Source organism: Lissotriton helveticus, chromosome 11 (assembly GCF_964261635.1).
Source record: "Lissotriton helveticus chromosome 11, aLisHel1.1, whole genome shotgun sequence".
Taxonomy (NCBI): Eukaryota; Metazoa; Chordata; class Amphibia; order Caudata; family Salamandridae; genus Lissotriton; species Lissotriton helveticus.
The window spans coordinates 1,099,925,074-1,099,952,311 of record NC_136072.1 but is presented as its reverse complement, the minus strand read 5'-3'; the positions used below and the strand labels follow the sequence as shown (position 1 = coordinate 1,099,952,311).

The window sequence follows — 27,238 nt, the reverse complement described above, 5'->3', positions numbered from 1 at the left end:
GTTGGTTAAGATGTGTCTTAAGCATCTTTGCTGGGGCCGGCTACAGGGATATTGGCCGAAAGTTCTTTAGTATCTCCGGATCTAGTGTCGGCTTTTTCAGTAAAGGCTTGACCACTGCCTTTTTCCAAGAGGATGGAAAAATGCCTTCAACTATAGCGTGGTTCATCACTTCGAGGAGGTGGGGCAGCAGAACTTCCCTACAGTCCTTCAGGGTCCTAAGGGGGCAAGGGTCCGAAGGGGATCCAGATTTAATCCTGTTGAAAAGCAGATCTAACTGCTGGGAGGTAAGGAGAGGAACATTGGACAAACTACTGTGTGAATACTTTGGCCGACATTCTGTAAGAGACAACATATGAAAACATATGAAAACATATTCAATCATTCCCACTTTATGAAATTTAATGCTGTCGATTCTGATGTAGTAAAGTGCAAGACAATGCAACCAGAGAACAATTTAAAACATTTGGTAACATATTCAAGTAGACCACCAAGACGCAAAAAAGGTAGCGATCCGTGTATATGTCCAACGAGAAGAAGGCTGATGAATGTTGGTCCAAACTGTGGACTTCCTTCATCCTGTAGAACATGTTGGCGTATAATGGATGATGATTTGGTGCAATGACATTTGGTAGATCCATTCTTGAGTTACAACTTTTTCGCTCAACAATCAATAAAATCTCTGGACATTTCATTTGAGGCAATCGTGTGAATGTCTACAAAGGCATCAGAAACTGGGAGAACCAGCCCCACACTTCCAGAGTGCAATACCATTTCTGATTTGTGGACAAAGAGAAGTAGGATGTGTGTATAAAAAAAGTAGCAGCCATTAACAGTCGAATGGATAGAGAGGATTGAAGGACGGGTCCTCTCCGCAGAACCAAGCCTTTGGCACTGGGGAGGCCCAAGCTGGGCCTAACCCCCATCTTCTCCATGAAAGCAGATCTGAATCCCTGAGATGTGTCTCTTTGTGCATTGGCGGCATGGCTAGTAGCCCGCTGGGAAGCCCCCTTTCCTGGAGTCGGAGGCAGCAGCCCACTTGCCCTCAGTGCGCACAATGGCCTGAACGACAGAACCAGCACTGTCAAGGAGCTCGACAATATGATTTCTTGCCTTCAGTCGTTCTTCTATACCCTGTGATGGAGACAAATAAATAGAGCATATTGGAAGAGAAGTTGGATGCAATAACTTACGCTATAAAGTGGTTTCTAGCAGTGCTGACATAGGGCGCGAGGTGGGTTATGCTGTAACAGAACGTCAATCCTATATGCCACTTTCAGGTGCAACTAAATTCAGTGTTGAGAGGCATTTGTTAACAATGGAACCTGGGGGGGAAAATTCTGTCCCAGCTGCAATGTAACACTTGTCAAGCTAAATACAGGCCTGGTCATGACTTGTTTTTACCAGTGCTTAATTTTTGCCAACGTTGATGGTGCTTGGCACAGCACTTAATTCTTCACAACATGGGTGGTACTATCGGACTATGTTTTAACACAGGACATGTCCACAGTGTTTAGGAGTTCAATATACATTAAATATCCTTACAACTCTAGATGACCTGGAATAGTTTAAATGGTCACATTAGCGGAAGTGGGATAACTCTGGGCAGCTAAGGCTATTAGAACATTCAGACCCTAGAAGGCAGAATGCTCTAATTTGTAAAACAAAGAGCCTCAAGGAGCCTGAGGTGCTTGAAATCTCCTCGGGTTCTGTGAGGCCTCTGCTAAAAATTGGAATGTTGATGCTCCAGGCGCTCAACATTCCAATGTTTTAATATGATGATGCAATGACTCAACAAGAAGCCTGCACTGCTAAGCCCAAAAAACATGTCCTCTTAACGACAGGTAGCATTGTTGTTCTTCACTCAGTTTTAATGAGGGGTTGGACCTTCTGCCAGGGTCTGGTGTCCTGGTGGGGGTCTGCTATGGAGCCCCCCACCCCCCGCCTGCACTGCAGGAACAGCAGTGGTGTTTGTTGACTTGAGGGTCAGGTTCTAGCCATGTAAAGGTTGCACAAGATACTCTGGGGCAACAATCACAAACAGTGCTGACTCCGGGGGAACTCATGAACATTTACCGCCCGGCTTCCTCTGGGGAGGGCAGAGCGAAAAATGTCACTTAGCTTAAGGTGGCAGAAAACCTAGCACAACCCCAGACAAGAAGCTTTTCAAGAAAAGTGTCTCCAGATAGCACCCCTCCAAAAACAAATTAATTGGCCAAAAATGAATAATCAAGTAAAATATGGAAGGTCTGGACTTGGCAGTAGATTCTTGCATGTCAACATTGAAATGGGCTGGTCTCTAATCTGCTAATGTGGTTGTGTGAATCTGAAAAGCATCACAGCTCTCAACTCAGCCTAACTGTTTTTCACCTATGTGTAGCAGTGCACTTTGGGCAGCTAGTCATAGTTTAAAAAAAAAAAAGGTAATAATGGGGGGGGGGGGGGGGGGATTTCCCGATGCCCATCACCCCCACCCCCTCAATTCCAGCATCCTCTATGACCCTCGGACTCCTACTTCACGCCTCCGTGGCCCCGTCCCTTCCCCGGCACGTCACTGGCTGGTCTTACCTTCGAAAAGAGTCAAAATCTGAAACTGGGAAAACCTTCACAGGTGGAAATAAACTTTGCACATGCTAGATTTTTACAGTGGGCAAGGACGTGTAGGCTCATCTGGTCTACCATGTAGTCGACTATGGCACCAGAGACCCTCTTCAATCACTAGCTCTAATACTGTTGTTTGTTCATAGGTGGGAATTGCTTCCTGCCCCATTACTAACCAACTAGTTGTTGGCCCCATGCTTTCCTGGTACAGTTTTACTACACACCTCCATACCTTCCACTAAGTTCCCAGGAGTACCTACCTTCTCCATGGTATGTTCCAGACGGGTGGTGTTGGGAAAGAGTTGGTTATGGAACCGGGGCGCTTCCACAGCCTTCTTCACGTCATAGCCAAACCACAGCGAGTTCATTATCACCTGCGGGAAGGAAGGTATGAAGATCTGAGCAAGGAGGGACTACTTTAGCAGAAGTATAGGAGACTTTGATTACATACCGTTCATGTAGTGCTTAAACCCAAATGATGCATCCAAGCCCTGTAAAAATCTGGTGCAGTTATTACCCAAGTTCATGCCGCTAATTTGATCAATCTGTCGGCTTCTGGTTCGAATTGCCGTACTAGTCTTTCTGCTCGGGGCCTTGGTAAATTCCAAGTTAAATAATGCAACTTAAAATGAATCCATAAGGGGACATGTCTTTTTAACAGGTAGGTAGCCTTGAGTAACATAGGCCATTGGATAGAAAGGCTTGAGGCCATCAGAAAAATGTAGTCTAAAACCTCTTAGGTGTGTAACGGTAAGGGTTATGGTCAGGTGCGGTCTAAGGCGTAGGATTAGATTAAGGAATACGGTTATAGTTGGAGTTGGGGGGTTATGATTTATTGAAACCTGGAACAGAAACCAAGCACCGCTTAGGGAACCAGAAGCCGATAGGTCTCTATGGAATGCAGTGATTTTTAGAGTATAGCGGCCCTGCGCTGAAGGCTGGTTGGCAGAGCCTGGCATGTGGATGACTCTGCTTTCAGAGCCAGGGTATAATATATCCCTCTAAAGACCCTATAAAGACCCTATAGCTCAGGAAGCTTTTCCTCAATAGAAAGATGATGCTTCCAAACACCGATTGCAAGCCAGAACTCCATCGCCATATCCATCCTTAAGAGTGTGAGAGTCTATAGGGGTGTCGGGTGTATGGACAGCGGGTTATGCTGTGGGCAGCGGAAATCTCGGGCACCTCACTAAATTTTTGAAGGGGCCTACTTTTTGGGGGGTAATGCTACTGACATGAGGCTTTTAGTAGTTAACCTAAAAGCTCAAGATTCCCCTATATGCCAACTATACGTAAACTTGCCTTTGTCTCTTCCCCACACCCGTACCCACCACATCAATACAAAATACTGTATTGTGAATAGCGTGTTTACAACTTGTTCCTTTTTCTGTATTTTTAAATATAATTAAGCAATTTAGAACGTAAAAATGAGAAAAATATCTTTATCATTTGCCTTGCTTAATTTGCCTTTTTATGTTGTAGTTTAGATGATTGACAACAAAAGAAGCTAAGATTTTAAAGCTACGCTGCATACAGAAGATAAGAATAATGTCTAACCAGAGACTTTTCTGATATGGATTTAAATTTAAAATAAACATACACCAGAACCAGTATAAGAAGCCGCTTCTATCGAAGGCCATACTCACAGATGATACGCATATACAACTGTAAACTATGTTTGAACAGATTTTTTATGAATAGAAAACAAGTACAGCAATAGATTAAAATATAGGCAACTGGCAACATTTGTAAAATTAAGACGTGATTTTGTCAATTAAAGTGGAGACAGCGTCTATCAAACGTTTGGGAGTAATTCTTGGCCGGATTGGCACATCGAAATATTTCATTTAAATGGAAAGGCATGAATATGTATACATCAGGGGAAGTTAATTTATACTAACTATTTGGGGCTGTATGTTATGTAAAGTATTTGTAGTGCACGCTTTCATGGCAAGATATTAGCTGATTGAGGAGAAAAGGCTGAGATAAAGCCTCGTTGTCAGCCCACAGCTCAAGCAGGTGAAATATTTTAATTATTTTTAAAGTCAGCAGGAGTGCATTTCAAATTGTTTGCAGACCCGCCTGAAAAGGTGTGATTTCTTCACTTGGCACACCTGAATTTCTTTGCTTTTTTTGCAGGCCTCAGTTGCTTTGAAGATTGGCATCTTTTGAAATGTTTATGGAAAAAGGCAGGCCCAGAAGACCAGAGGGACCTTTGAGCCCGCAGAGAGAAAACGATGTAGCACAGAGATTGGGTAATCCTGAAACTGGCAAAACATAACATCCATCAAAGAAGCAGATGTCAAGCGAGTAAGCAGATATCAATCAAAGAACCCAATACAAATATTAATCAAAATAACATACAAAAATGCAAATGAAAATAAGAAAGCACTCAAAAATATATCAACAAAGCAGATTTCAAATGGGTAGATAGGAATGAAACAGGCAGATATCCAAGTTATACACACCATTCATACAATATATACTAATAATTAGAAATCAAGCAAGTGTATATTCATTATGGAAATTAATGACAGTTAAAAAACACACATCAACAAAAGTATATCTCACTTTAAAACAGATATGGGGGAAAAAGGTTGCTACCAAACGTATTAGTTACCAAATGATTAGATATACATTAAATAAGCAAGTAGCACGCCAGCAAATATCAAATGAACATATATGAAGTAAGAAGATGGCAATACAAGAAGCAGATATCAAACAAGTAGATATCACTCAACATAACATCAAGCAGGACAATAACAAACAAGCAGATATCATCTATGCAGATTGCTTTCAAAAAAGTTATCGAGCAGATTTAAAACGATTTCATTAGAAGTAGCCTATATGATAAAGTACATCTCAATCAAACACATTTTAGGCAAAAATTATAAAACAAGCAGACAAGAATCAAGCTGATATCAAATATGCAAATGGCAAGAGAGTAAACATGAAGTATGTAGATATCAAAAAAGTAGATACCAAAACACTAGATACAAAAAGGTAAAGGAATATCTGTGAGACAAGTAAATATCAAACACACAGATATCAAACCAACAGACACTAAACAAACACAGACCAAAACATCTGAAATCAATCGAGCAGATACCAAACAAGTTATTATCAGACGAGGAGATATACACTTAAAAAACAGAAAACAATTGGACTCAAATTGCCAGAAAAACACAAACTCTCAGATACTAAATGGGAAAACAATATCATAAATTGTCCCATCTATATACACCAATCACTTTTTCTGTGATGGTTGTATCCCTTGTTATATGTTCAGGGAAGGGATAGGCCCTGACTTATATTACGCTCCAGTGGCCGACCTGTAGACTATAATAAATTAAGAGGAGAGTAAATAGATCATCTCATTTTAGTAAAAACAGACAGCTCATGGCACAACCTTATATCACACTGATAAATTAATTCAGTACCTTGGGCTTGTCATCATAGACGTGCTTCTTGAGTGAGAGTAAGAGGAGGAGACTACAGATCCCTGCCTTGTCTAAAACAGGGATTGTTTCTGGGTCAGTTGTGCTTCCTTCTAATGAGCTGCGTCCCAGTCAGTTCTTCTATATGTCATTGTTACCCCTTTTATTACAGTGACCGTCTCTTATTAAAGACACAAATTATGTTGTATTTGTAAGATTAAAAAATGCGTCTTCGATAACCATTGAACTTTATTTGTCTGTGCCACACAGCGCACGAATAACAAGCATTTGCAATGCAATAGGTCTTGCATTACTGATAGTTTGAGGTATTGGAGTTGCAAATAATAATGCAACGCCAACAGCTTATACTTTCAGTAATGCGAGACCTAGTGCATTGCAAATGGTTGGGTAGTGAGCCAGGAATGAGCATTGTATGCCTCAGTGCAGTACTGCAAGCTGCTCCTAGAGTTCCCTAGTGAGCAAGGCACTAGCACTGCATGTCTAGGTGCAGTACTGCAAGCTACTCCTAGAGGTCCCAGGTGAGCAAGGCACCAGCACTGCATGTCTCGGTGCAGTACCGCAAGCTGGTCCTAGAGAGCAAGGCACCAGCACTGCATGTCTCGGTGCAGTACCGCAAGCTGGTCCTAGAGAGCAAGGCACCAGCACTGCATGTCTCGGTGCAGTACCGCAAGCTGCTCCTAGAGAGCAAGGCACCAGCCGTGCACGTCTCTGTGCAGTACCGCAAGCTGCTCCTAGAGCTCCTTAGTGAGCAAGGCACCAGCACTGCTTGTTTAGGTGCAGTACCGCAAGGGAGGCAGAGAGGCAAGTAAGGCTGCACCTGTAAAACCAAGCACCAGGGCTGGGAAGGCTGGTCCCCAGAAGGACACGGGGCCTAAGGCCTAAGGCAGGTGTACCTGAAACCCCCACTGCTGAAACCCTAAGCTAAATTCGCCATTCCAGCAGGATGGGAACCGGCATCAACGGAGAAGAGGATCATGGTTGAGATAACCAACCCCCACATCCAAGACAAGGACATCGCGTAACTCCTCAAATGGTATGGTACCATCAAGACAGGACCCACCAAGGTCAGAGACAGCAAAGGAATCTGGAACACTACCTGGAAAGAGATTGTCAGCCTTCAAAAGGACCTGGTATCAAGGGATGGCCTGAGACACCCACCAGTGAGCTTCTACCTAGGAGCTGAACAGGGAAGGATCCAATACCAAGGACAACCCTTCAAATGCCTGAAGTGCCAGGCCATGGGACACAGCAGAAAGGAATGCCCGGAGAAGTTCTGCTGGATCTGCAAACAGACCGGACACGAAGCAGGCTCATGCAGCAGGATCAAGAAGTGCAACTTCTGTGCAGGCGAGGGTCACACCTACTACCAATGCCCCAAGTCTGACCTGCCAAAGACATACGCTGCGGCATCAGGAGGGACCCCAGCATGGAGACACACCAGACTGACGGTATCCCGAGCAGACAACCACCTGGAACCAACGCCACCATCGGGGACGGCACAGGCCAAGGAAATCCATCATCCCGTGGGAGCCTCTGAGGAAGGAGCACAACAAGTAGCCCCGCCAAAGGAAGCCCCAAAGGACACAGACCCGACACCGGAACCAGAGGCACAGGAGGAGGAGAAGGCGAGAGAAGACACTGCAACGGAAAAAAGAAGAAAAAGAAGATGGGGAAACAATCCAAAGTAAAGGTGGAAAGCAGCAGCGAGGCCGGCGATTTGCATCATGATATATGGAAACAGGTTCAGTCCCAGACGCTGCGCCAGAAGACCGCTAAAGAGAGGGAGGAGGCAGAGGAATGGAGATGGTCCAACACTAAGGCCCAGCAGGCAACCCTACATGAAATACCACAGCCCGGACCCAAGCCGGAGAGGTTGGAGGAGGAACCAACACCGTACACAACACCCCAGCAGGAATGCAGGAAGAGGACACTAGTGAGGAAAGAGGACTTCCTGACAAGCAAGAAGTTCAACAAGGCAGGAATAGAGGAAGAGGACGATGACATAATTGTGGAAAGTGAAGAAGACAACCACAACGAAGAGATGGAGGACGAGGATGAAGACCAGGAGGAGCTCCAGTCAGTACTCCAAGAACCCCATCAGCAGCTAAACATGATGGGAACCACAGAAGAGACAGCACAGTGGATCCCAGACATGGGATCAGAGGTTTTCATTGGGAACACTGAAGACAGCACAGGGGAGGGAGAGCAGGACCAGCAGGTGGGTCAGCACCCTAAGTGGAGGACCCCAGGGCCTTCAACTCCAGTAGGTTTTGAACCGGAAACTGACTGCTAGCGCGGAAACAATGGCTATATCATTGTTCACCGTAAACGTCGGAAGTATGAAGGATCCGGTTAGGCGAGTTGGCACATTGTGCTTCTTGGTAGCTCAGAACGGAGATAACTACTTTCTGCAAGAATGTGGCATTCCATACACCCAGTCGTATAGCCAGCTCTGATCAATGGGAGGCATTTCACTGTGGACAAGGTGACCGAGCAGGTCAACTGCAGAGTGCTAGTCGTGGATGGCTCGTGGGTCGGTGAGCCCATTAGGCTCAATGTCTATGCCCCCAGGGAAGAATGAGTGACTCAAGATGTTCAGGGTGCTCAGGATGCAACTTGTGACCTCCAGAACCATCCTGATGGGTGGTAATTTCAACTGCATAGTAGAGTTGGATGGACGCACTGGGTCTGACTCTGTTGGGATAGACGTGCCGTAGATGGTAAGCGATTTTTCCCTTCAGGATGTCATCAGGAGAATGGGGCCGAACACCAGGAATTTTTCCTGGAGGAGGCTGGACGGATCCGTGCACTAATGGGTCGACTTCCTATTCACCTCCCCAATGATAAAGCCTGGGCGAAGCTCCATGGTCGCCGTCCACTTCTCCATCCACAAAGCAGTCAGTTTCAAGGGGGAATTTTCAGGGAAGGCCCCCTCCAACCCAGGATCGTGGAAACTGAACTGCTTGTTGCTGGAAAACGAGGAGTTAGTGGTGAACCTCAGAGTCACGTATGTAGAGTGGAGAGACGTGAAGGACCTCTTTCACTCCGCCAGTGAGTGGTTGGAATGGGTGAAGGATAGGTTCTGGTGCTTTTTCCAGGATGCAAGCAGAGCTGCTGCACAGGAAAAAAAGAGGTCATTCAGGAAGCTGCAGAGCAAACAGCAGCAACTGTAGGAACTTGAGCTCGGAGGATGGGACGTGGATAATGAATTGGAGGAAAGCCAAAAAGGGCTCAACAAGCCCTTCATGGGAGGAATCCAGGAAAATCATCTTCCAGACCAAAACCGAGAACCTGGACAAGGACGAAAAATGCAACTCGTTCTTCTTCAAGAAACTTCACTCAGCCCGCACACCGCTGGTAGAGCTTCGGGACTCGGAGGGCAACCTCCAAGGTGAGAAAGAGCAAGTCATGAGAGTTGTAACCGATTTTTATGGCAGGCTTTACTCACCGAAGTCGTCAGAGAGCCTAGGCGGATAGTTTCCTGGAGGGCATCTCGAAGACACTGGGTCCAGAAGAGAGAAAGAGGGCCTGAACACACCCTTCAACCTGGAAGAGCTGCACTTGGCCGCTATGACCTCCAAAAGAGGCAAGACGCTTAGAAATGATGGTCTTCCAATGGAACTTAATTTTGAACTGTGGGACCTGATCGGGCCACACTTACTGGACCTCTATTAGGAAATGGTGGGCAAGGGCAGTATGCCGCAATCCATGCAAGAGGGTATGATAACACTTTTGTACATTAAGAAGAGAGAGAGAGAAAACCTCAAGAACTGGAGGTCTATCAACTCCTCAATGTGGGCTACAAAATTCCAGCGAAGGTGATGGGAAACAGTCTAAAGAAGGTAATAGCGAAGATAGTCCACCCAGACCAGACTTGTGGGATACTGGGTCGGCAAATCGTGGACAGCCTGCTCTGGTCTGGGACACGATTGTGTACATCAAGAACCTCGGTCAGCCTGGATTAGGAAACGGCTTCCGACCGCATTGTCCATGAGTTCATGGAGCGGACACTCAGAGCACTGGGCTGGGAATCTTCTTCTGTGACGTGGTGACTGAAGATAGAGATATCTCTAGCACGACGTTGGTTAACGGCTGGAAAAACCGACCCCTTCTCCATCCTGTCAGGCAAATCTGCGTGATTGAACTCCTTGCCGAACACATCAGACAGAACAGGAATGTCAGAGGAGTGATAGTCCCAGGAAGCAATGGAAAGGATGAAGTGAAGTGTTCCCTCTACATGGACGATGTCTCAGGCTTCTGTGCGGACAGACCATCTGTGAGAGAACAGGAGAGGACTTGTATCAAATTTGGAAAGGCATCAGGAGCGAAGAGCAACAGCGCCAATTCAGAAACCCTACTCTTCGAACACTGGACCCCCACCTGAGAACTACTGCCGTTCCCTAGCAAGCAGGACTTCCTGAAGACTTCTTGGAGTCTGGTTCATCAGAGAACGTGCAGGGGAGAAGACATGGGAAATGAGACTGCTATGGCAAGGCAGCAGCTGGAACTCTGGAGCCTCTAGAAGCTTACGATTGAAGGAAAGTCTTTGGTCCTGCGGAACGAGACCCTGCCAGTGCTCCATTTTGTCACCCAAATGTTACCTTTGCAATCCCACATGACCAGGACCATCACAAGAATGACCTTCTACTTCATTCGGAGCTCAAAGTGGGCAATCTTCATGTTCCACTGTGAGAAGGAGCACCCTGAGGATCAAAGACAAGAGCCACGTTGGCTTTCTGGTTGTACAATTCTTCGTGTTGCCAATGTGGAGGTGCCTTGGATGTTCAGAGTGGGTGAGAGCCGCCCCGTTCAACTGGGAGACCCTGTGCAAGTAAGTGGAGAAGTTCGTGAAGGAGTTCGGGCTGGAGGCTGCCCCCCCCGCCACATAGACCCGGAAGCTTGTCCAACGCCAGATATGAGCAAAGGATATCAGCGACATACCATCTCTTCTGGGAGTGCACAGATGCATAGGACCTGCTGAAGGCCCTAGGCACAGAGCCTAGGGCCTGAACACCTACACCCTGCATCAAACCGGACTCTGTGATGTATGGTTTGTTCCCAGGGACACATGAACTGAGTGACCTCCAGAACTGCTGGAGGATCCTGTGCTGTTTTAAAGATGTTCTTCTGTTTTCCAGAAACCGCCTGGTGGTAGGGTTGCAGGACACATCAACCCTGGTGTGTCATATGATGATCCACAGCCTCCTGCACAACTACGAAGCACTGGACGGATCAGATGACGACAGCGACGACAAAATCTGAGGACATACCCGCTACTGATAGTACTTGTGGTGTAGTGTAAGGCTATTAGCAAATCTGACTCCAAAGTTTTTGGCAACTTCTACTGTTGATGGGTGGGGGAGGAATCGAATCTGGCCACCACATCAGGGGAGAAAACAGATTTTATTGCCCGAACAATAGTATTTCTGTCTTGTCAGTGTTACATTTTAGATGTTTTTTTTTCATCCAACGAATGATGTTAAAAAACTGTTTATAAAATTCTGTTCGGACCCGAAGGAACCCTTGTCCAAGGACAATATCAATTGGGTGTCATCTGCACAAGAGGTAGTTACAATTTCAAAAGCTGTAATCAAATTTATGAAAGGAGCCATGTAAATATTAAATACAGAAGAGCTAAAAGAGGATCCCCCGGAACGCCAAATGCTAATGATCTTTCTTGCGAGGCATACTGACTATTAGATACTACCTGTTTTCGGTCAGTCAGTAAAAGATCTAAACCAAGCCCAGATTTTACCAGAAATGCCAATATCTAGAAGATGTTGGAGCAATATGGAATGAGAGATGGTATCAAATGCTGCTGACAAATCTAATAAAATGAGGGCAGCATTGGTACCAGAATCTAGTCATCTACATAGTTTCTGAGACATCTAGAGGATCCGATTCTGTAGAATGCCTGGGTTTAAAACCTTATTGGTAGAAATGTAGTGACTTGGAACCTTAGGTAATCAGTTGCATATTTACAAATTTTCTAGGGTTTTACCTGGTGCTGGGAGCAATGAGATGGGGCCAAAATTGGCCAGCATAGAGGTGTCCACCGAAGGCTTTTTTAATTGAGGCTTAACCACCGGCACTTTCCAAGACTTAAGAACCTCGGGTAGGGAAAGCAACAGATTTAATAATGGGTTTATCACTGGGTTCACTGTATCAGTAGCCTTATGCAATATCATCTGTGGACATGGATCTTGTGGGGAGCCTGATTTAAACGCGAAAATAGCTTGCCATGATTGATATAATGAGATGGACTGAAAATTGGATACAGTTCATTGAGACAACGGAGCATTCAACACATTACCATGTAACGGACAAGATTCAGGACAGTTGACATCAAAGCCCTGGTGAATGTTTTCTTCAAAAAAGCAGAAAGCCTGTTGCACGTAGCCTGAGAGTGGAGGATATTGCTTGATGTAGCTTTTGGTTGTAGAAATAGTTTAGCAATTGAAAACAAACTTCAGGGACAATCTGTACTTGTTCCACTTGGAATGAAAGTAGACTTTCATTTGCATCCCTAATTCATTTGTGATAGTGTTTCTGGGCTAGCCTGAATTGGTTGAGGTCCTCGGATTTGTAGGCAGAACTCCTTTTACGCTCAAGTTGTTTACAATGTAATTTTTCTTTAGCTAAGTCTGACATGTACCACGGGGCCGATGGAGTGGACAAGGCTTTGCCTGTATACACCACAGGTGCTAGCTAATCAACAGCAGATAGCAGCCAGCAGCCAATAAGTTAATGCATCAAGGTCATCCGGGAACCTTCCCCTAATAATGGAGTAAGCCGTGGCCAACAATGTTGAAATGTTGGAGCTCATGAGCTTCCCCCATTTCCGAGAACCGGAAAGTTTACCAACCAATGATTCAACCACTCCTGGATCACTGGTTCGCCTGGGATTAGTAAAGGAAAGTTAGTGCCAATCCTGTCAAATGTATGCCGGCAGCATGAGTAGACCCCCCCCAGTAACTGGGAGAGACCTAATATTGTGAACATTTCTCCAAGATTTTTTGTATTCGGATTCTCTAGTTCATCAAAATGACAATTAAAGCCACCTAGCAAGGTGAAATTTGTGCATTGAAGTCGAGCTGGGGCAAGAGCATTGTCTAAAGAGCCCAGAAAACTAGCACAGGTCATCCGGCAGATGACGGCGAGTGACCGATTTTGAAGCAAAAGCCCAAACCCTCTGCCCCTCTTAAGTTGGGAAACTCAAAGGAACTGGCTTGGAAGGAGTCTCAAAAAATCATTGTTAAACCTCCACCACGCCTCTCAGGTCTGTCAAATCTAAGTAAAGCATCGCCAGGGGATAGTGCGCTACCAATGTCTGGATTAGACCACGGCTGAAGACAGGAGTCAGTGACAAACAGAAAATCCAAATTGTGGTTATTTAACAAGCCACACACTTCTTGCTGTGTGTTTGGGAAGGGACTGTACATTGGGGAGTCCCCCAGAAAGGGAGTCAACAGCCAGAGTCCGTTCAAATGAATCATCACTTTTCAGCACTGATTTATAAAGTATGCACAATACCGTGCTCACAGTGTGGCTCAAATCACATTTATTCTCACAGACGGATAGAGCATTGAGGAGTTGTTTTAGAGAATCTAGTGCAAGAACAGCACTTGATTTGCAACTGACATGGGGGCTGGCCGCGGAACAGACGCGGACGGGTGCAGACAGGCTTGCCTTTGGCGGGCCAGCGGTGCGTCCGCGCGGTGACCCTGCTCTCCTACTCTTCCTCCCTGGCGCTCCGCCTCCTGGGTACGTGAGCTAGCCTGCTAACCTTGTGGGGAAAATGTGACGGTTCCCGGGAGTCTGCCAGGCTATGTACCAAACAGTATTGCACAGAAAAAATTAAAAGCCCCCAAAGTTACAACATCAAATAGATCAGCAATTAATACAAGTTAAAAGTTAACAAATATTTGAAATGAAATTGCACTGAAACCTGCTACAGACTACCGGTTGGTATTAATTTAGTATAATGAGCCACTTAGATCTTAACACGCTACAGAAATCAACAGACATATGTTGAATCCCACTGGTATTCCACCCCCTTAAGTGGGCTTATGGTAAATATCAAACTACACATTAATATAAGGGCACTTTCTAAAAGAAGCTTTTGAGGTAAAGAATCAACATTTTCCTTTTCTGTGGGTTTTTGTGACACTAAATAACTGTTGCTCCGCAGGCCCTTAAGACATTGCCAAAACGGCATTGAAATGAAGCAAGTTGGCCAGCAAGAACCATCATTTTGAAACATGGGATATTGTTATCAAACAAGCAACTATCAAACAGGTAAATACCAAATGTTTGGCCACCAAATAAGAAATACCAGGCAAATTGGTCTAAAAAAAAAAACAAGATGAAACGTGTAGATATTGTACACATAGGTATTCAAAGAAACATGGATCAAACAAGCTGGTATCAATACGGGGAGAGGAGTTGGCCTAACGGCTAGGGCGGTCGACCTCGAATCTGGGGAACTGGGTTCGAGTTTTGGTAATGACGCTGAACATCCTGTGATTCTGGGCAAATCACTTAATCTCCCCGTGCCTAACCAAAAATGAATGTGTCCTAATGTAATGCAACTGGTGCTATGTAAAGCGCTCCGATACCCGATTCAGGTCACGTTCGCGCTATACAAAACTTTCTAAAAAAGAATTTATTTAAACCCACTTCATACATATAATCCAAACATGCAACTATCAGTTAGGGAGCTATTCTAGGAAGCGCATAGCAACACAGCAGGTATCACACAACAAGTGTGAGAGCATACAGATGTTAAACAACCAACTATGAAACAAAAACATACCAAAAAAGTGAATACTATAAAAGCAGAAAAAAAATTAAACAATCAGATATCAGACAGGTAGATAGCAAAAAAGGAAATAGCAAAGTAGTAGACACCAAACACACGGAGATTAGGGGTACTAAACAAGGCGATACCAGTGTGTAAAATCAATATAAAACACAGATGTCAATCAAACAAAGATATCAGAACAAATGGATCACACTCAAAGAAATAGAATTTCCACCAATATATCAGATTAACATAGTCATCTTAATTCCTAAATATTGATTCAGGCAAGGATTAATCAATCTCCCTGTATGCATATCATCCTACTATCTCAGTCTCATCCTCTAATGAATGTATACATCACATTATCTCTGACAGTTGACCCCAGCCCTGTCCCCATCAGCTTATCATTCTACTGACCAGAAAACCCCTCACAGATTGCACCATACCAATGCTGTTGCCGAGGTAATTCGCGACCCTCCAGCAGCCCCAATGACCATATGGACTTTCTTGTCTTTGTCCAGCAAGATTACAGGGCACATGGAAGATAATGGGCGTTTCCCTGGAAAATAATGTAAATAAAAAAAACAATATCAGTCTATCACCAGGGAAGGAATAGCAAAAGATAAGCAGACTCTGAATCAGAAACAATCACTCAATAACTGCTTCCTTTCATGGTGATTGGCCGCAGAGGAAGGAGAGACGCTACCTGGCTTAATGAAATTAGCAGGCGAGGGAGGAAGCCCAAATCCATTCACAAAGAGGGGGGCGCTAAAGTCATCCATCTCGTCGTTGAATAGGATTCCACTTGTAGGAGAACGAACTTTGGACCCAAAGCTGTCAACAGGAAAACAGCAATAAAAATCCAAAATCACTGAAAATTTAACAAGTAAAAACCGCATCAAGCCATCAACAGCCATTACAACGAATCTGTAACAACGCATACCATTATATCGCATGCCATTACAACGCAAATGGCAATACATTGCATGCTATCACAACTCATGCCATTACAACATGGTAAAGGCATATGTGTTTTACATGCAAGTATAAGATAAGTGTAGAAATATAAACATGTATATATATATATATATATATATATATATATATATATATATATATATATATATACTATTTATACTATTTATGGTGGAATGATTAATTAAGTCCATAGAAACCATGTTTATCAATTCATTTTGAGTGATTGGTAGGAATTTCAATACAGACATTATTTATGGGCCGTATTACACTTTTCATGGTATTGCACGTATATTAGCCTTTCTCGGTTCCATGTATTTTTTCTTTCTTTGCTATTTGCACTTTACTATTCACTCCCACTTAGCACTTTATTATCTGCCTCTGATTAATAATTGCATATGTACTTCGTGCATCACACCGTATATGCCTACTACAAAGGATGCTTCATATTTATTCTGTATTTATACAGTTAGAATTGGGTCTAAAACTAGACTTATATTTTGAATTATGTTGAAGGTGTCCGCATTACAGATTGTGAACATTAATTCTGGATTTATCCAGTAATATATTCGGAAGTCAAACTGTGATCCAAGGAATAAATAACGGCAGTATGTTTTCTCTTTTCACTAAAAATTATGTCACATGACACATTACGTCACCGTGAGGGGTGTTTCCTTGTGAATTTGCATTTAAAAATAGCTTTGTGTTGTACATTCATGTTGCGGCGTGATGAAGGGCATAACTTGCCAGAAACGCGTAGCTGCTCTGTGCTTCAAATAAAATCTGCCGAAGCTGAATTATTGTGGTCCGTCTCCCTTTGTTTGCTGGCGTGTGCTTGAGGCCGGGCTGGGCCGGAGACGCCGAGAAATTCAAGGAGAGTCACGTGGTGTATATATATATATATATATATATATATATATATATATATATATATATATATATATATATATATATATATATATATATATATATATATGTATACATATATATATATATATATATATATATATGTATACATAGATATATATATATAAAAATGTATATATAAATATATATACTCTATGATTTCCAGTTATCGTAACACTGATACAGAGGGTAGGATTTAAAAATCGCACTTTATTTTATGCTGTTGACACTGTTGTTTATATATATATATATATATATATATATATATATATATATATATATATATATATATACATATATGGTAATTTTAGGGTTTACAGTGCGTTTGGGTTTAGGGGTGGGAAAGGTAATTTTAGGGTGGGTATGGGTTTTGGGGTGGGAAGGGTAATTTTAGGGTTCAGGATAAGTATAGGTTTTGGGGTGCCAAGGATAAATTTTGGGTTCAGGGTGGGTATGGGGGTGGTAATATATATATATATATATATATATATATATATGTATATGTGTATATGTATATGTATATATATAATATATATATATATATATATATATATATATTCATCACTTTTACCAAGTGTATGCCTTTACCACTCATGCCTTTGCGCTGTAATGGCATGCATTGTAAAGGCATATTTGTGGTAAAGGTTTGCATTTGTGCTGGTAGGTCATGGTAAATGTATAGGCGTAGTGATACCTGCGTTGTAATGGCATGCATGGAATTAGTAACTGTGCCAGATTGGGATGAAGGATTTGATTAGTGGGGAGCAACAGGAGTTTTGAAAAGTCTGAAGCTCTGAAATGTAAACTATAATATAATAGGCTCTATTTTTGAAGTAGCAGGAAACAGTTTTCCTGGGTGGAGAACTTGCTCAGAACAAATGGGCGACTCATGCTGATCTCCAGGTCTCCATTCACTTTTCGGTTCCTGATCTGAGCTCTTCCACCCAATTTTTCCTGTTTGGCTCTGCCCTCCAGAATGCGCCCTCCACGCTGCACAAAGACCAAAGCTGGCCCGGTGCTCAGACATTGATCACCCACCACTCCAGACTTTGGGCCACCCGCACCATGCACACATTATTGCCCCCCAGGACTCTCACTGCCACCTATAACCACTAGTCATGGGCGATTCCACCATTTCCGTCTCGGAGATGTTCCACCCATTGGAGCATCATGGAGTAGGCACTGATCATGGTGAGGTGGGCCATATTTTTTTTTTTAAATATACTTTGTGGAATTGGGTATAATTGGAAAAATATGGCCAACTTGAAAAAGTCTATAATTACACCTTTCGCTTGGCAAATTGGGAATAATAAAAAGAAAAATAAGTTTGCTTATTCCTCAGATTGACTGTATTCTACTCACTGTTTCCATGTAATTAAGAACTCCTGGAACTTAATTACATGAACTTAATCCCAATGGTATATAGAGGACACCTCGTGTGCATTGCTAACCGCCACAGATAGCATGTTTAATCCTACCAGCCGCAGTCCGTGCAGGTAACGGCAGTGGGGCAGTGGGGCCGTGTAAGGGGGGATTCAGAGGGACGATGCAGAGGGAAAATTAAATAAATAAATAGTTTTCCCTCTGCATCGTCCCTCGAAATCCTCCCTTACACTGCCCTACCGCTGTTACCTGCATCCTACTAATTTACAAATGCAAGTTGGGTTGAGCAAACTCCATTGACCACAATGCATTTGGAGCTGAGAACATGGTCTGTTAAATTCAGTATCTGGAAATAGCAGTTGACCCATGAACATACAAGTACAGGGTACAAAATACAGTGGGAGATCTGAAAGCCATGATTTCAGGTCCTTTTGACTGGACCATGCTATGCTTTTTGGACTGAAGTTGAGCTATGAGTTATTGATAATGTATTGAAATCTACCAAACTCCACACATGAAACTCTGACTGCACGACTGTCCCATGGAAGAAAGATTGAATTCTTACTATTGGTTTATGGTGCTGGTGGCTGACACAGCGCTGCCGTCTTCTGCTACAATGGAGATGTGTGCTGTGCCGTGGCTGTCAGGAGTGTAGAAATCTGGTTCATAGTACGACTGTTCGTGGGTTGTGTTGTCGGTGATTTTTAAGCGGAGCTGCTCAGCGAAATACTCCGATGTCATGTTCTGTACGACCTGTAAAAAGAAAAGATGGGTCTGCCTGGGTGCATGTAACTATTATTACAGTTGTAACACCACAACTCTCGGAGACTGATGTCTTGACTACCTAAGAGGGAACTAGACTCAAGATTCCTCATGTACAAAGCAAAGTGGAGAATGATGGGGTGGTGCCAGCAGGCATAAATGAGAGAGTTCCATGTATACCCCCAGCCTAGTCGCATCAGGGGCTGTAAATTCACAGTCCCTGATGCGACTAGTCTGGGGGTATACCTGGAGGTAGCTGCCTCCTTTACATAGTGAAGGAACATCATGCCTTGCTGGACCGGGCATTGACTAGAGAGGAACATTCTTGCTAAGTTTGAGATGAAAAATGTTAAGACTCCTGGCACAGGTAGGTTTCCAGTAGAAATCTAGCAGAATAACCCTGCACTGCTTATTGGTAAGCTCCTGGAGGTGTGTGGTGAAGCCCTTGCGACTGGCAACCTTCCTGCTACTACTATGTGAGAGATTGTCCTTAGTTGGATAGACACCCGGCATACTGTCGGTCTTATCGCCTGATATTCATGCCAAATATTGATCTTACGTTTTTGAGTAAGGCTGTTATTGAGGGCGGTTTGTTCCCTCAAACATGTCGGCTGGTTGGGCTTGTCCCTCAGGGGAAAACAAATAATAATTTGAGACTCCTTGCAGTTATTTACCATAGCCTAGAGGGCGGCGAGGATATGACTGGGCAGTCACTTTTGTCTGACCCCGAAAAAGCGTTCAGTACTGTAGGATGGGATTCCTCAATCGCCACACTGCAGAATTATCATTTTGCCCTTATATTCTTTTCTGAATTAGGTTACTTTATGAGGAGCCCATGGCCTGTGTGAAGACTAGAAAGATAATCTTATCTCAATTGGACCTTCAGAGTGTGCCCTATCTTACCACTTTTGTTTTCCGTAGCAATAGAACCACTGGCCGCCATGCTCGGGACTATGATGAACTCCTGGGGATGCGAGTCCCATCAGAATGGACCTAATGAAGGCAATTAAAGATTTAGGGCAGCAACTTGGAAAACCGTATAAATATCACAAAATCAAACAAGAGAGTGGGAGAGCTTCCCTATATGGATTTCACCTGGCTGGGGAATGATGCTGTCATGGCCTTAAACAAGTTAATGAATTTCAAGGCTCAAGAAGAAGTGTCTATTCAGAACAATGTATGGTAGGACTCACTGACCGCGCGTCAAAGGAGCGGATTAACCTAGGGATTCATCGTAGCGTGCTTCAACACCCCATAAGGGGTAACAAGCGCTATATAAATAAAAACCTTTTTTCCTATTCTATCCTTCCGAATCCAAATAACTGACTAACCTATCCACCACTTAAAATTTACTTACATGTTTCACTATACTAATTCAACGCTAATCCTCTATGAGTCCCGGAGTAGCGTGCTACTTGCCAAAAAAAGCGTTTCGATGCCTCGTCAGGGGTAGTAAGCGCTATACAATTACAATACAATACAATACAATACATGACTTTAATGAAGCGGTTGATGGTCAGATTTCACGAACACAGGCTCACTGAAGGAAAAAAGGAGTTTCTCAAAAATGTAGACCTAATCCACTGATGAATGTGGGAAACATCACCGCCGGCCTAATCAACTTGATGAAGGTCAGGGCACAGCAAGCACACACTTATTGAAGCTGCTGAATGTCAGAGCTCAACGACATGGAACTATCAAACTTAGAAATAAGAAGTCTCATCAGCAGGGACTTTATCGAGCATTTGAATGTTAAAATTCATCAATATGACTTAATAAGGAATTAACAAATGTGAATCTTCTCAAGGCAGGGAGTGTTAGAACTTACCTCACCAACAGTGACTTAGGCACGGAAACGCATGTTAGGATTCATCAAGCATGGACTTAATCAAGCAGATGAATCCTGGAATTCATCATTATGACCTTAATGAAGAGGACACATTTCAAAGCTCAACAATGTCATATCTAGTCAAGTCAGGGAATGATGGGACTCCCCTACAGTGGCTTAGTTAAGGAAATGCAGGTTAGGATTCATCAGAATGGACTTAATCAAACACATGAATGTCAAAAATCATCAAATTAAAGGAAGAGGGTACATTTCCAGTTTCAACGTGTACCTACTCAAGTCAGGGAATGTTACGACTTACAAACAGTGGTTAAGTCGAGATAATACTCATTCGGATTCACCCACATGGTTATCAAGCTGCTGATTGTCAGAGATGTCTATCAAAGTATTAGTGAAGGAAAAAGAAGCAATTTCACACCAACATTGATTCAAACATGTGAATGTGAGGGACTGATGTGGACATAATGAAGTCCTTATGAGTTAAGAATCAGACTCACTGAGTTAAGAATCAGACTCACTGATGGAGACTGGTTCAACGGGCCAGTGCCAGAACTTCTTAACATGACCTTACTCAATCAAAGCCAATGATAGCCAATATCCAACATATTTAGGGCCCGATTACAAGTTGCAGCAGTGTGAGGGGTGGCGATACGCCACAGCCGTGCCCCCGAACTGTTGAGACTCGCCGCTGTCCACCTGCCAGATTGCAACTTTAAAGTGGTCTGCAGGCAGGCGGCGTGGCAGTCCTGTGGTGGTGTTAGAATTGAAATATTACTGCCATATTGATTATGCTTAATTCTGTGTTAAGTTAGCATTCATTGCACCATTTTCTTGTTCAGCCGCCATTTTGAATCATGATTGAAACTTATTTCTGCTTCCACTGCTAAAAGCTGTGCTGATGCATTTGTATCTCCAAGGTTAGGCCTCGATGAAAGCATGAGAAAGTTGCTCATTAGCACATACCTTTCCTGCTAGATAGAGGTTCGCTCCCACTATTTCAGCTGCGGGTACAGAGCAGATGACCTTGCCAGAGAGATAGTGTGTGCCCAGTCTCCGACTCTAAGCTCATCTCTGTGTGCCCCTTTGTTTAAGCTGCCTCCCTGTGGAACATAAATGGGTGGGCATGTTCCTGTTTAGTTACGAAATCTATAATTGTTACTTTTATGCTTGTGAAGATCAGTCCCTCTGCAACCATCCTAGGAGGCTGGTAAGACTGGGCTCCGCTGCAGCGCAATACTAACAAATAACTTGGTTTGTATTCTCTACTGTCTGACCGACTCTTCCTTTGTGTGGCAGGCTGAGAGTTGGTCGTGAGTGACCCGGGTGGCCCTAATCGGGTCACATCCTTCAGTTGGCGCCCAAACAGGACCCACATCGGGTGACCCATCTTCGCTCGCAGAAGGGTGTGGAGGACGGGGGCCACGTCTGGTCGGATGGGTGTATCGGGGATCCAGGTAAGATAGAGCTTAGTACTCGCAGCTGCCCCGTCTGCTTGACCAGATGGTGCCTCGCCCAGTGATCATCCCAGCTGGGGTCCTGAAAGGCGAAACCTTTGGATCTGACCGTTTGGTCCAAAGAGTCGGCAGTGGAGAATAAATGTGTTCGACCTGTGTGCACCAGGTGACTTTGGTTTGGTTCTTTGTGAATATGGCACCATTTTGAGGAATCTTTGGTGTGGTAGGAGGACCACTTTTGGTTTGTGTTTGATAGGTCTGCGGACCAATTATGGATGCAAGGTGTCTGCGGACACTTTGCCGTGCAAATTAATGGATTTGGCTTACTTTTGAAAATGCCTTGGGGTCTTTTGGTCGCTTTTTGGTTTTGTGATGACGACTCCGATTTGTTTTTAGGTGCAGTCTGAGGACTGATTTTTGGTTCTTCTTTGTTTGAAACGGTCTGAGGATGGACCTTTTGAAAGATATTTGCGAATTATTCGTCTGGCAGGAATAGTGACCTTGCCCCCTTTTTAAAATACCTTGTGTGAGCAAATTTTGTTGTTTGGGGTGCCACTATTGTTCTGCTGATTCTCGATTAGAGAAGAGGCAACCTGCGGCTCCGAAGGCACTCCAAACTTTGATATGTACGTCAAGCATGGCCTTAGCCCTATTATGTTTAGTACACTATGGCACAAATGTACGAGGGACAGTGCAGAGTTGCAGTGGCTGCTAACAGGTACCTTTGATGAACAAAAAGTGAATTTCCTGCAGGATAAATGTTTGCAAAACGGAGAAGACAGTGATTTGTTTGATTCTCTTCAGGTATGGCAGAAGGAAGCTAAGCAGAGGCGGATGAAGGCAGAAAAGGGAGAATGCAGAATGTGCCACAGAAAGCAGTAGCGTATGATAGAGAGAAAGTAGAAAAAGGTGTGCTGATAGAAAGTTTCGATTGCAATGTGACAAGTCCTATGTTTCCCCGAGAGGAAGGCAACACATTTATGGAGGAGTTGTTAGACACCCAGCCCCCACATCCATATGCCCCGCAGAGAGTATACCCTGTTGTGCCACAGCCTCCGCCAGCTGTCTCAGTCTCTACCGCCCCCGCTGTTTCTTCTGTCATTGATTCAGTTGCTCTAACAATTGCGCCTCATTTCCTTTCTGTGGCTTTTCCCTCTGCGCCTGCGATAACTGCTAGTGTCGCTGCTTTGCCTGTTGTGTTCATATCTTCTCTTTCTCCGGCCCTTACACCTACAACCCAGCCATTGACAACATTGGTGCCTACAGACCCAATTACTACTCCTCCCCTCTTCCCTCACTCCCCAGCAGCATTAGGTAGTGGAACACCTGTTCGCGGGCTGGGGGACGGAAGTTGGGCGGCAGCTACGGAATGGTTGGGGCGAATTTTAATACGATCTGATTTGGGGGAAGAAGAAAAGAAGGCGGTAGCAAATCAGGCTGCGCAGTGGGCCCATCATCCCATCTATAGCACTGAAGATGTTTGGAGTGTCATGAGGGATAATGAGCCGTTAGTGCAACAGCATGCCCTTAAGCACATGTCGGCTACATTGATTGAATTATGGGAACAGTGCTTCAATGCTATAGTGCCACAGATTATTTATGATATCCGATATAATGTATATGTAGCTTGCATGGTACCCGAGAAGGTTTTCGGAAATGTCGCAACATTGGTAGCTTACCGTGGTAGGTTGTTCGAGAAAAGCCCAACTATAGTATCCCACTTACCAGTGAGGGAAGTCCACTCCATATATCACCCTGAGTTGCCAGAGCTCCGAGATCAGCATGATGCTGTCATTAGACCAAAGGTTGAGGCACGCTTCCAAGAGCAGTGGGTCTATACCCCATGGAAGAGGAGCGAGATGTTATCCCTTAAGACCCAGCTACGTGACCCTAGGAAAAATCCTACTGCATATTATAAGGAATTGACTGAAGCCGCTTCGTCGACAGTAATGACACTTGCTGATATTGAAATGTTTTTTGGGTTACTGGTGCCCGTCGACATTTGGAGGCAGGTGCACACGCAGGATCAAGCTGTAGAATTGAGTGGTACATGGAATTGGATTACAGCATGGGATAAGGAAAGGAAACCTGGAGAGAAGCCAAAGGCCAAGATACTAGCTTTACCAGGCCGGATTATTACGTATATGCACTCCTTTATTCCTCCAAAAGGGTAGATTGGGACAAGTTTGCAGCATGTTATCGGAAGAAAGATGAGTGTGTCTAATTTTTTTACTCTGCTTCAGGGGGTGTTTTTGGATTTCAGTGTACAGGATTTGTCAGTAGAAGGGGGTGTTCGATTGTTTGTCTGACTAACTGACTGACTAACTAACTGACTAACTAACTGACTGGCTTATAAAGCGCACAAATGCCGAGGCGTCTTCTCGCTGGGTGAGAGAATGCTGGCTGGGCCCAGGCTGATTAGTCTGCGAGTTTGGGTAAAAGCCATGTTTTTATTTGCTTTCTGAAGTGCTCCTGATTGGCTGTAGTCTTATCTTTACGGGGAGAGAGTTCCATAGTTTGGCCACGCGGTACGAGAAGCTCTTTCTTCCCCATCTGGCTCTCTTTATCTTGGGGATCAGGATCAGTCCTGTGTTAGCTGACCTGACGCAGCATTGAGGCGAGTACCGAGAGAAAAGCTGCTGCACATCCGCAGCTCCCCCTACAAACAAAGGCCTTGTGAACCAGACAGAGGGCCTTGAAACCCACTCGCTGCCGAACTTGGAGCCAGTGAAGCAGTTTAATACTGGCAGAGGTAGGGTGATGTTTAGGAAGATCCAGTAGCACCCGAGCCGCTGCATTCTGAAGGGACTGCAGCACAGCAATCTGGCTTTTGTCTGCTCCCAGACAAAGGGCATTGCCATAGTTGATTCTAGATAGAACCAGTGCCCCAATTACTGTTTTTCTAAGAGTTAAAGGAATGAACGGGAGGATTTTCTGTAGGTTTTTCAGCATGAAGAAGCAGGCAGATGACACCTGATTGATTTCTTGAGCAAATTTTAGATTACTGTCAAACATGAATCAAGGTTCCTGGCCTTGGTTACAGGAGCAGGACAGTTCTCAGCCTCAGTGGGCCACCATACGTGGCTCCATATAGTAGGCTTTTGCCCGAACTCAATCACCTCCGTCTTTTTGGTATTCAGCTTTAAGAAATTTGATCTCATCCATGCCATGTCATTGTTTAGACAGTTCCTAAACCTGACCGCCGTCTGTCCTCACTTTGAGTTACCAATACCACTATTTGGGTATCGTCTGCGTAAGATACAAGCATCAGACCATGATTTTTTATTAGTCTGGTCAGAGGAGACACGTATACATAAAACAGAGTCGGTGACAGCGCAGATCCCTGGGGGACACCACATGGGAGGCAGAAGTTTGCAGATTTGAGACCATCCCAATACATCATTGGTTCTCTAGAGGCCAGAAAAGATGGTAATAAGGCTAGAGCCATCTCTCTAATACCTGCTGTCCTCAGCCGCCGCGTCAATACCTCATGGTTCACAGTATCAAATGCGGTTTGTCAATAGATTTGTTACGAACCTGCTCCCACAGATCACGACTGGGTTGCAGGCTTTGGAGAGCAGTTGGACAACATCCTCCCCTTCCGGGATTTTGTGTATGGCACAGTATTATGAGCACAGGGAAAATGAGGAGAAGGAGAAGGTGTAGAAGAAGCAAGAGGAGTTAAAAACGAAGGTGTTGTTACAGCAGACATCTAGGGGAAATGGAGGGGGACATGGAGCTGGTCCGGCCGTTTCATCGTACTAGCAGGAATGCTGCGCCTATAGGACTGAATCAGTGCATGTATTGCAAAGAGGAGTGGCACTGGTGTAGCGAGTGCCCAGTGTTATTGCAGAAATTCGTGGCTCCTCGAGGACAGGGTTCTCGTGGACGGGGTCGCGGAGTAAGTGATCGGGACAAGGCTCGGGAGGATGGGACCCCGCAGGGTCGCTCTGATAAGAACTATTTTGATGACCCTCGAGGAAGGCAGTATTATCATGATGATTTGGATTTGGAGGAGGAGATAGGGATGTCCCACAACTATACAGCCATGGACAGGGTGAGGGATCAGTTCAGATACCTTTAGATCAGTGCAGTCCTTTTGTCACAGCAGGTTTGCAAGGCTCAGTTAAGAAATTCTTAGTGGACACAGGGGCAATGAATAGCTCTGTTTTTGTTCGCTGGTCCCTGGGGCAGCTCTGTCTGGCCAAAATAATATTTTAGTAGGCTTATCAGGTATACCGGGTAGGAGCCCCATTTCCAAGCCACTTGCCTTGACTATTGGTGAATTTACTGTGCATTCACCATTTCTGTAGACATCCAACTATGGAGAAAATTAGATGGGTTTGGATTTGTTGAAGAGACTGCATGCAATAATTTCTTGTTCTCCGGACGGTGTCTATATGACGATACGACCAAAAGTAGCGTGTTCCAAGCAGTGCTTATTCAAAGATAAACTCCTTCCCGCTGAGTTTAGAGATGTGTCAACTACTTTATGGCCTATAGGTGATACATACGTAGAGCTGTTGAAGATACCTCCAGTTTCTTTTTGCGTCGTATTCCTCAGTACAAAATACCAAAAGCAGAGGAGCGCGCTCCATTGCAGATTATACAGGAAGTCAGGGGTTGTTGAAGAAACGGCTGCAAATGTGTGTAATAGCCCTATTCTTCCAATTTTTAAGAGGGCACCCACGGGCTCCTCTGATAACCAACCTGATGTCTATCGTTTTGTGATCGATTTGCGTGAAGTTAATAAGATTGCGGTTCCTCAGTTCCCACTTGTCCCCAATATCACTGCCCAATTGACTATAATTCCTTCCTCTGTCAAATTATTTTCTGTCATTGATTTGAAAAATGCATTCTTTAGCATTCCAATCCATCCAGATAGTAGGTATTGGTTTTGGTTGCCCTTGCAGGCAGACACTTTAGATTCTTTCGGATTCCCCAAGGCTATCCTGAGAGTTCTAGCATATATAGTCAAGCCTTAAAAAGCCAATTGGATTCCCTAATTACTGCACTACGTGGACGATCTCTTGATCGCTTCAGACAGAGAAGA

At 44.2% G+C, this 27,238-nt stretch overlaps 1 protein-coding gene across 2 annotated transcripts in view; it reads right to left on the bottom strand.

Annotated features, from left to right (window-relative positions):
- Positions 1-373: 373 nt before the first annotated feature.
- The window catches only part of GGT1 (gamma-glutamyltransferase 1), a 784,209-nt gene continuing 757,344 nt past the window's right edge, over positions 374-27,238 (bottom strand). For both annotated transcript variants that reach the window (XM_078667770.1, XM_078667771.1), the window contains exons 9-13: positions 18,689-18,876; positions 15,566-15,693; positions 15,306-15,418; positions 2,859-2,972; positions 374-1,131 (exon numbers count right to left, since the gene is read on the bottom strand). In XM_078667770.1, the coding sequence (XP_078523896.1) occupies positions 985-1,131; positions 2,859-2,972; positions 15,306-15,418; positions 15,566-15,693; positions 18,689-18,876 (690 nt within the window). In that variant the 3' untranslated portion in view covers positions 374-984. The remainder of the gene's footprint in view (positions 1,132-2,858; positions 2,973-15,305; positions 15,419-15,565; positions 15,694-18,688; positions 18,877-27,238) is intronic.